Source organism: Stegastes partitus, unplaced genomic scaffold (genome assembly GCF_000690725.1).
Source record: "Stegastes partitus isolate 25-593 unplaced genomic scaffold, Stegastes_partitus-1.0.2 Scaffold1964, whole genome shotgun sequence".
In the NCBI taxonomy this organism is placed as follows: Eukaryota; Metazoa; Chordata; class Actinopteri; family Pomacentridae; genus Stegastes; species Stegastes partitus.
In genome coordinates this window covers 103,495-114,762 of record NW_007579695.1, presented here as the reverse complement: position 1 = coordinate 114,762, position 11,268 = coordinate 103,495, and the positions used below count along the sequence as shown (strand labels likewise).

The 11,268-nt window shown below is 42.2% G+C and overlaps 1 protein-coding gene across 1 annotated transcript; it reads right to left on the bottom strand.

The window, feature by feature from the left end:
* Nucleotides 1-7,984: 7,984 nt before the first annotated feature.
* Nucleotides 7,985-8,782, bottom strand: rasd3 (RASD family member 3). The gene has a single exon (XM_008303248.1). The coding sequence runs from the start codon at nt 8,780-8,782 to the stop codon at nt 8,147-8,149; it is 636 nt and encodes a 211-aa protein (XP_008301470.1). The 3' UTR covers nt 7,985-8,146.
* Nucleotides 8,783-11,268: the final 2,486 nt, after the last annotated feature.

Here is an 11,268-nt window from a genome sequence, read left to right as displayed (position 1 = left end):
AGTTCTGTATTTTTCCATAGTTTAATTAGTTTGTTTTTAGTATTTTCCCAGTTCCCCTGTTTTCATTAGTCTTCCTTAAGTTTCCTTTGAGTTCAGTTATAATTCCATTCCTGTTTGTATTTTGTTTATTATTTTCCTTTAAAAAAATCCCACTTTATTGCAATCTGTCCCTGGCTGCCACGTGTCTGCACTTGGGTCCAAACCTGATTCATGACCGTACGACCTGGCCAGTCATGGACCCAGCAGACACAGAACCCAGCTGTGATTTTTCTTCACCCCTCCAGCAGGCTGTAACCAGCCAGGGGGTGTTAATAAGCAACCATGACCGAACCTTACAAACCCTGTCACATATTAATCAAACCTAACTCGGTAAAATTAGCCTCCTCAGCAGCCAGTAGACGCTCTGTCATCACAGCTACCTCAACCTGCCTCTATTCAGTCACCCAGCAACCAGGCAGCTAGCACCCAGTTCACACCACCACCCACGATACTCTCAAATCCTGCCCTATCAGATACCTTTTCTGCTGATGCCAGGAAGTTTCCCTTCTGGGGAACTCACCTAGCCATAAAATTAACCCCTGGTAGACGGTAAGGTTCCCGACGTAGACAAGGTCCCCAGTCATCCCCCCATCTTCATCTCCTCCATCAAGCTCTCATCCTTTTTGCTCGATAGAGCCCTTGGACTAGACAATTTTCAGTCAATCCCAGCCAGTTTACCGCCTGAACCTGCTCCCAGGGTCTTCAGGGAGCCACTTCCTGGAAACCTTTCCAGGAAAAAACATGGCCCCCAAGTGACACCACACCTCGCCGCTCCCTAGCGTCACAGAGGTCCTACTGCTGAGCGTTGCGGCAGTCCCTGAGGCCCCACCATACCAATCCTGCTTTCTGGCTATCTCTAGGCGGGTTGACGCCACCACTGATCCTGTTCCTGTTCCCGAGCAGGCTGATGCCATCTCCGCTGACCTTGTACCCAAGCAGAGTGACGCCTCTTCAATCAGGGCCAAATACTGGGACCTACCAGAGTCGACTGACACTTCCACTGGAGTAAAGACTGTTCCAGAGTCAGCCGACTACTGGCAAAGAGACTGCTTCAGCCTCTCCTGCTAATGAGCCTCCACCAGCAGTGGCCTTCCCAGCCCCAGAGCGGCTCCGCCGTCGCCAGTCCTCGATCTAGCCTCCAGAGGGGTCCTGTCTCCTTCGTTGCCGGCCTCCTGATAGGTTCCGCCGCCCGCCTCCAGCCCGACTGCCCAAGGGTCTCTGTCTTGTCCATTGTCGGCCTCCTGATAGGTTTCATTGCCACAGGCCTCCAGTCCGACCTCCTGATGGGTTCCTCTGCCGTCTGATCCAGTTTGACTACCTCTGTGGTTCCACCTCCGCGGCCATCTTAACACTGACACTATGCATTACTGTCGTTTGAGTCACACACTGCTACATTTTGCATGTTGTTTGGATGTGCGGCACCTGGTTATGGGATGCTTTCACAAATTATTATTGCTTCTACAAAGTGAAATATTTTTGAAAGATTTTCAGGTCAATCACTGTGGCAACCAATATTTTCCAATTATTGAGTTTTACATACTGCAATTCCTGTATTTCATTTGCTTTTTAAATTCATGCTAAGACAACCAATTTGTTTGTTTTTTGTTTTTGTTGTTTTTTTTCGTAGAATGAAGCCATATTATTGTGGGGAGAACTTTTTCTTTGCTCTCTTTGTGTGATAGTTACTTGAGTTCTTCTTCGATTTTCTTAATGTTACTTGAAGGTCATGCCCTCCACTTCTGGCTCCACCTAGTGACAGTAAGCTCTTACAACATTTAATAGCTAGTCTGGATATGTGATACAGATATCTGCAATGTAATTAGGACAAATCACATCACTTTCCCTATTAATGTGTACGGGGTTTTAATCTATTTTTAGATATCTACAATTTCGTTCTGACTAGATGTAATTCCAGTTCAAGATATCTATAACATAATTTTGACTAGTTAAAACGTAATTAGAGATATCTACAAATGCCATTACAGATATCTTTACTGGAGGGGAGTTGAAGATATCTTGATTTGGAATTGTGACTAGTCAGAATCTTCCGTAAACTACCTCTTGTTAGTGAGCCCTGGCCCAGTCTGTTAGTCTGATTCCCTGTCTCCGTTCTGTTCGTTAATCCTGTTTTTGTTTTTTTTTTAGTGATGAAGAGATGAAGCCTCATGAAGCACTGAAGCTTTCCATCCCACTAGTTCCCACACAGGCTGAAGCATCATGGAACTTCATTTGCTCTACTTGCGCCATCAAGTGGATGATAAATGTAAAGCAGGTGGTGATTCAAATGACAGCGTGGCTTCACAGTGTGAAGCTCTGACATAATTTGTGCTTAATGATTATGCCAATAAACAAAATCGTGCTTGTGTTCCTTGTGTTTGGGGGCTATTTATTCATTTTTATTTAAGAACAGCAACTTTTCAACACTGCTTGGCTTCAGGTGGTCTCTTTTTTTTTTTTTTTTTTTTGAAAGATTTTTTAATCTGCTTTTGAAAATCCAACATCTTTGGAACACAACAAACACTTCACCTTTTAAAATGCCAGAATGTGGAAGATGGATATTAATACAAGGGTTATGTAATGCAATATTACATTCATATTTATTTCTAAAATTTAACATATCACATTATTATTATTCTGTGCCAGATCAGGACAGATAATCAGCTCATCATGAAAGTATTTAAATGTTAAATGGAATTATTTCAGGGTTACGGGGGTGGCCANGAGGACTACAAGGGTTCTGGTTGGAGATCTTCTCTTTTTTGACAAAGGTCCTGAAGCTGCAAATGAAACCCGATCCAGTGATTGTCTTATTTGGCATCTCAGAAACTTCAAAAAACTTCTCGAAAGCTCAACATTGTTTACTCTCTCATGCAGTTGTTTGTGCCAAGAAACTGATTCTGCAGCATTGGAAGGAGTAAGAAGGTCCGTCTTTCAGCCACTGGACAACAGTACGAACAGATACCCTCCACCTAGAGAAAATAAGACATGTCTTGATAGACATATTGGAGGAATATAAGAAGATCTGGGGACCTATGATCACCTTCTTAAAGGTAAAGTAGACTACCGGTCACTTATACAGCACTAACATGGAGCGTCACGGGGAAGTACACCTCAGGGCCTCGGAGGGGGGGTTGTTTCTCTGTCAGTATGTATGTTTGTTATATACTAATAAGGACAAACCAAGGAAGTCCTGATTTGCACAATTTGTTGTATATGTACCAGACTTTTTTTTTGCTTGCTTCCTAATAAAAATATTTGAACAGGATGTACAGTGCCTGTTTATGGGATACTTCCACAAATTATTATTGTTTGTTCAATGTTTCTTAAAGGTTTTCAGTAAAATCGCTACGGTGAGCAACACATTCCAATAAATGTTTAAAATAATGAGTTTTACATAATGCAATTCCTTCATTTCATTTGCTTTGTAAATGTGTGTTTAAAACAATCATTAAAAAAATCTTTTCTCTAATATAGAATGAAGACATATGACCATGTGGAGGACTTGTTCTTTGCTAACCCTTGACTCTGTAGCTGAAACTGAAGTTGTTTTCTCTGGCTGTTGTTTAACCAATGGAGGACATAGTTTTGCATTTATACATTTTTTTTTTACAAAAAGGCTAATTCATGGTAACTTTAAACCAAATATACAAAGGACCCTTCTTGAAACGTCATTTAATTTCCTTGAGGATATAACTTTGCATGAGCTGAAGCAACTGTTTCTGTGTGTCTGCTATTCATTTTCAGTGAGAATTAAGTCATATTTTAGATAACTGATTGGCTCACGTGCACGTCCTGCTGGTCTTTATACAGTTTTGATGCTACATTAGATGCTTAATTTCACTTGTTCACACTTCGTTGACCAACTTTGGGTGTCAGTCAACATGTAACTGTATTGAATGTGGTGCAAAACTCTGTAGTGAGGCCAAGATAGGAACAACAAATGAGTCAACTAATTCATTTACAAAAAAAAAACTCTCTTATTCTTTGCTGGGTTCAGTAGAGAAGCTGTATGTTTGGTGTTTATGTGCTCCAGATNCCGTGTAGGTGTCCATTGCCAGAAATGTACAGAGCCCCAAAGCTACACAAAGACACAAAGGATCACAAAGACACAAGTTCATTATTTAACTAGAATCATCTTTCATTTTCACAATTTATTTTTATTTTCCACATATTTAACCATTTACATACAAACATGATCAACTCAGTAGGCTTGCAGTCATCCTCAAATGTATTCATACCCTCCCATTAAAGAAGGAAAAAAACAGCTGTCACTGAAATAAATTGAAATTGACAAAAGTAATAATAAATAAAATTTTACTGAAAATCATGACATTGCTTTTGAATTGTGGGAGCCAATCACTGCAATCAAGTGTTTTCTGTAACTCTCAATCAGACTTCTGCACCTGTTGACAGGTATTCTGGCCCACTGCTTATCAGCAAAGTGCTCTAATTTGTCAGGGACAGTTCTGTTTGTTTGTTTTTTAAAATTATTCTTTTCAACCACAATGAAAAAGCAATGTCTTATTTCTATAAATTATAACACTTGACTTCAGTGATTGGCTAGGGTTGTTCAACAAGATAGCAGTTTGCGGGTCCCATCATCTGCAAGGTGACTCAGTGGTTTGCATTGTTGCCTCGCAGCCAGAAGGTCGCCAGTTCATGTCCCGGTGAAGATACCTTGGATCTTTCTGCGTGGAGTTTGCATGTTCTCCCCGTGCAGCGTGGGTTCTCTCCGGGTTCTCCGGCTTCCTCCCGCACAGTCCAAAAACATGTTGAGGTTCATTGGTGATTCTAAATTGTCTGTAGGTGTGAATGTGAGTGTGCTTGGTTGTCTGCCTCTAAATGTAGCCCTGTGATAGACTGGTGACCTGTCCAGGGTGTCCCCTGCCTTCACCCTGAGTCAGCTGGGATAGACTCCAGGCCCCTGTGACCCTAGTGAGGATTAAGCGGTGTGTAGATAATGGATGGATGGGTCCCATCATGCTTGTTTGTTTTTAATTTTTCTGTTGAACCACAATTCAAAAGCAATGTCATGATTTTCAGTAATTTTTTATTATTACTTTTGTCAGTTTCAACTTATTTCAGTGACAGCTGTTTTTTTCCTTCTTTAATGGGAGGGTATGAATACATTAGAGGATGACTGTACATCTCTGCATACAGATTTGTATACAGATAATATGATTAAACAGAAATCCCGATATTCTTCTGTGAAGTGTCATCAGTTTTACAGTAATTAACTGTTAAAGTAAATTACAACTGTGACACTGTAAAAATACAGTAAAATACTAGAAACCACAGCTGCCAATTTGGTGTAATTTTACCTAAAAATATCTCACAGGTGTAATCTGGCAACAACATCTTTACCAGGCAGTCTAATCTGGAGCCTCATCTTTCCTTCTTGCCATTATGTGCTACAGGAAGCACTACTCCTCTTCTGTTATCGTGTTTGTGCCAAATCTGTTCAGTAGTTGAAATGGGGATAGACGAAGATAAGAGGAGAATGAGTGGATGAAGAGAGGACGAACGAGGGCTTATTCATCCTCTTCGCTCCACTTGACAGAGGTGTTTGTGTGTTTACTGTCTAAAACAGCACAATGCAGCGTTATGCAAAGCGAGGAGCTATTTTTATAAAGCACTGACTGATGTAAATACTTCCTCCATGTATCTGCTGACAGTAGAAGCCGACCTTCATCGTTCCAAGAATAATGAAGTAAGCTCACAGGCAGTATGGATTTATTTATAATGTTCAAATGTAAATCCTGACACGTTGCATCTGCATGTGAGAATTAGTGTGGGGACAAGGAGAGCTTGTCAAGTTTACAAGTGGGCCTTTATATTTTTAAACTACAGCTGTAAAATAGCAAGAGAGTTGAAGTATGATTGTCTTTCTAAAGGGAATAAAATGTGAGAATAGCTTTGATAAAAAGGACTTTTAGCCTTATTGACCAGGATGAGGAGAATTTATTGGCTGACAATCAAAAGAGACTGAAGTAAGTATTGTGGGCTGCTGACCTCGGAGGCCAGAGGTCACATTTACTCAAGTACTGCACAGGTATTTACTCAAGTATTTCTGTTATTAGTAGTACCCTCACTACTTTTCAGAGGCACATTACTCGCCTGCATTGATTAGAAACCTTGTTGCTTTGAAGATCAGGGTTTATCAGTTTATATGATGCTTTATGATCTTATTGACTCAGTTAGTAGGCATGTTCTGACTCCTGTCAGTGACTGAAAATGTTAAGCTCCCCCTGTTGGTGATTTTGAGTTACTGCGGCTTTAAGGATCAGGCACTGTAAGTGTTTATGCATAAGCTGCAAGTGCTCCACCACAGAGAGTTGGTTGTCTGGAGTGGAACNAATTAAAGCTGCAAGCAGCGTTTGTCGGGTCCTCGGTCCGCGCTGCGACCGCATGCCCGTCTGACCGTTCTTCAAGTTAAACCTGCTTTAACCCTAGAACACTAACGCTAAAATTAGTCACACTATCACTAACGCCGGGCAGATGTAAATGAACATTAGCTACATGTTAATCACTTGTTAGCACTGCAGAGAAACTAGGCCTGTGACAGGATGACAGCTGTGGATGAAATGGGGCAGAGGATGTGGCCGGTCTGAATGTTGTTTCCCTTGAAAAGTGCAAAGAGCGCCTCATTTCAACACATAAACACTAGCATTGGGTAAATTCCACCCATAAAATATGTTGCCCTCTATCACTAACGCCGGGTGAAAATCACCCGAACGCATGCCTCTTGAATAAACCATAGATGGGAGGTGGGAAACAAACATACCATTAATGACATCAATGAGCAGCCTGAAGCTAAACAAGGACCCACGCAACTCAGACAGCAGCAACACAATGAAAATCACATGATAAAAATCATGTGGGTGAAAATCACCCGGCGTTAGTGTTCTAGGGTTAAGGTGAAGGAGCCATGTTTGTGTCTCTGCTCAGCCTGTCAGTGAGTCACATGACCAGCTGCACTGCGCTGTGATGATGTCATCGTTCTTCGTGCCCCTGACTGAGAGAGTGAGAGTTTTACTTACTGACTTTTGCTGTGTCAGTTGGTCATCCACACAAAAAACTAAAGGTCCTACAGCTTTAAAAATGACACTGAGGGCTTCCTAACAAGATTTCCCACAAAAATATGCTGTTTTTACACATATTTGGTGAAAATTGTGGCTGTATGGGACAGTTAAAGTGAGTAAAACTCTCAGCTCTCTCAGCCAGGGGAATGCTGAACGATGACATCATCACAGCTCAGTGCAGCAGGTCATGTGACTCACTGACAGGCTGAGGCTTAAAAGACAGAGAAAAATGGCTCCTTCAACTTAAAGCAGGTTTAAATTGTGTCAAAATGCAGGTCAGACGGGCATGAGGGTCCAACGCAGACCGAGGACCCGACCAACGCTGCTTGCAGCTTTAATTAATGAGTTTTACATAATAAAATTAATTTCATTTCATTTGCTTTGTAAATTCGTGTTAAAACAACCATTAAAAAAATATTTTCTTTATTGTAGAATGAAGACATATTACCATGTGGAGGACTTTTTCTTTGCTCTCTTTGTGATACTTGAGTTCTTCCATTTCCATNTCACACCCTACTATTGGAGAAAGAGGATGAACAAACACACACACATTTCATTATCTGTCCTCACTTCTTATCTTCCTCTTCTTACCTCCATGCCAGCTCTGTATTCTGAACAGATATGACACGTGCTGTTGGCACAGAAAGATGTCAAGTTTACTTGAAAAGAGAGGGAGCGTTAACAGATTATACTAAAGTAAAGTGATGTCTGTAACTGTGTGTTTGCTTTCCAAAACAGACCAATGTGGCTTCATGCAAACAGAGCAGCTGTGTAGTGATTTGTTTAAAAAGGAAACAGCACACCAAAATCAATGAAGATGTTTTATTAACATGAGCTAAAAAAAAACAAAAACAAAGATGAAGAAATCATAGTAAACGCACAAGGTTCATATAGAGCCCCTTAAACAGCATTTAGTCATTATAGTTCTGAAACTTTGCTGCAAAGTTTCATAGAGTTCACTGGAGACTTTAATACATCTGAACAGGAGCAGTCCGGCTGCAGAGTCTTTGGCCAACCAGCTGTCTCTACGACAGGATGCAGCTGTTGTTCTTCCTCAGAGGAGCTCTCCTCTTCGCCGCTGCTCTGGGCTCCGTGTCTCTGCGCCTCCGCATCGCAGGGCTCAGCCGGTGCGGCAGGTTCACCTGCTGCAGCATTGCGCGGAACACTCCCACCGTGTTTGCACCTGTGCGCGCTGACGCCTCCACAAAGCCGGCATCCCACTGCTCCTCCACCGTGTCCATGGCTTCACCCGCGAGCAGCACGCGACCCTCGGCCTCCGTCAGGTCCGCCTTGCTGCCAACCACGGTGATGGGCGCGCTCTTGCCGCCCCGCAGGTCCAGGATCTCGTCGCGGAGCCGCCGCACCTCCTCGAAGGAGCCGGGGTCGTCCACCGCGTACACCAGGGCGAAGGCGTCGCTGTGTCGGATGCAGAGCTCCCGCATGGCCGGGAACGAGTAGCTCCCGCTCGTGTCCAGGATCTCCAGGCGCATTTTCCCGGATCCGTCGGTGTCGTACTCCAGCACGTGGAGCTCCTCCACCGTGCGCTTGTACTTGTGCTCGAAGCGGTCGTGGAGGAACCGGCGGATGAGCGCGCTCTTACCGACCCCCGCAGCGCCCAGGAACACCAGGCGCACCGTGTTAGGACGCGCCGACGCAGACATGCTGAGCTGATCTCAGTGCGCACAGAGGCTCCTCCAGAGGAGAGATGAGAGCTGCTGCTGATCTTGAGTCCTGAGTCCTCCTCCGGTGTGCATTCATGAGTATTTATAGCTGCTCTCCACCGGGACCCCACCCCAACTGTTGCGCACGATTCAGCACGATTCAAAACACACGGTGAAGACCAGCCGGTGACGTGTGGCAGCATGGAAACATAACATGGTTTATGAATTTAGTGTTTTTATTGATCTGTCAACAATCAGCAGTCATAGAGGGACTCATGCTGGACACACCAACACGTGGTCCCGTGCGCACCATGACACATGGAACCTCAACACCACCACAGAGACCACTGACAGACCAACTCACTTGAATTGCTTTAATTGGTCACGTGATTGAAATAAGTTCATCCAATTTATGTAAACAAGTTATATGAATGCTACTGGTTTAAGTTTGAGCTGCTGAAATGTTTTGACTTTTCTGGAAAGTCAGCTTTAAGTTTTCAAATTTGTCAACTGAAGTAATCGCTTTAGCCAGATAGAAAATAAACCTAATTTAGTTCTTAAACCAAAAAATCCTACTGGAAGTAAATGGCAGTTGAGTTGCTGCAGAAGAATTTGAAGGAGCATAGATGTCAGAAGCATAAAGGGTTAGTGAACCTCGTTTTCTGTTATGTTTACATTTACATCTGAGTTTAAAAGGGACAAAATGTAATTTCAAATTGATAGAATCCACAAAAGTAAACTGGCTTCATCCAAAGCAGAACGATACAGGAAATGTATTCAAACCAGTACATTACTTCTTCAGCTACAGCTCAGATACACTTTTTACAGATTTCTCAGGAACGCAACAGTTCATAAATGTGCTGATCATATTAGCTGATATTTGTGAATCAAATAAGTTAGCCTGTTTATTAGTGAAAGATAAAGCTTATTTACATTTTAGTTTAGGGAAGTAAAAGCAACAAAGCTGTAGCTTGAAAAGCACCACTGACCTTGACACAAAGGCAGCGGTAGACCACTGGAGGCAAGTCTCAGAGTAGTTAAAATACAGTAAAACATCAAATTAGCTTTGAAAATATTGACTAACAGTGCTACTTTCCAGGTCATTTAAAATTAATGTGTTCAACAGTAAATGTAAAGTGAATGTTCAGGATTAAAAAGTGCATTAGCCTTAAAACTGTAAACAGTCAACAGAGTTCTACGTCACCGGTCAGTCTACTCATCACGACTTTGCACTCAGTGGCCATACCTTTGTTTAGTTTTTCCCTCTTTTTCCCGTATTGGATTTGCTTTTGGTTCCTCCTTATTGTGTTCTCAGGAACTCACAGTCTGAAGTCATAAAGCCGCGATCATTCATGCAAGGCACCAACACGTGCAGTCGTATTTACACCAGGAGTGAGTCATGGAAGGTTTGTCTTTAATGATGGTCCGCTCAGACGGATCCGCTGTTTGATGCAAGCACACATTATTGTATAATTATCACCCGTTGAATAGCAGGTACGTCCTGTTATTAAAAAAAACAGTACACCAGTTTCAGACGACATATTCTGGATAATTTCCGCAGCACAGTAAATACCGGCTCAGTGGGCCACACCTGGGCGGACTTCTTGAGAAACGGTGTGGAGTGATAAAATCAGAGATACACTGACAGCACAGCAGATGGGCAGCAAGAGAGGGAGTAGTCAGGTTTGCAGGATACATTAATAAGATTTTAGAACGTCTAACTTCCTAATTTTATTCCCTGAAACGTGTAATTGTTGTCACAAGATACAGTACAATACTATCTGGCAGGACGTGACTATCACTGGGTAAATAGCTGCTGTGATAATTTGTCAATGTGTGCGTGCATTTGTGTGTGTGTGTGCCATAGTTTGTTCTCTCCCTTATCTCTGCCCTTGAAGAAGGTCAGTATGCGCAGTAATATAAAGGAGCAAATAAGACAGGAACAAATTAAATAAAAAAAGAGCAAACTCACCTGAGCCACCAGTCACAGCAGCACTTTAAACAACTTTTAGGCATCTTTTAATACAAACCTGTTTCATTAGGTAGACCTACTGGGATACACTGCAGCATTTTTGCAAAGTAAACACTTATTGTGCATCAGTTTTTCAGTAGGTGGTGTCTCCACAACACTGCCAAGAGTGATGATAAACTATTAAATGTACATTACATGGTGTGTTATAGTATGTAGGCAACTGAAAATCCCATCTCATTCCAAACTTACGGAGATCAGTATTGCTTTTATTCGGCCGCAAGAGCTTTGGTGAGGTGAAGTAATGATGTTAGGTGGCTCTTAGTCAGTAGTGAAGGTCAGTGATACTTAAAGGGTGCCAGCTGGTCACAGTGAAATGAAATGTAGTCACACTGGGAGCTCTGTAGTTTGTTTATACAGCAAATGTTTAATAATGTGTCTTTGCTGTTGTTCAGTTCATTTGAATAATTTCAAATTAAACTGAGTCCTTGGTATTTTATTGTTTATTAATTTTACC

What these genes read in the sequence shown, in the direction of transcription:
- rasd3 (XM_008303248.1), bottom strand. Translation starts at nt 8,782, where the DNA reads ATGTCTGCGTCGGCGCGTCCTAACACGGTGCGCCTGGTGTTCCTGGGC.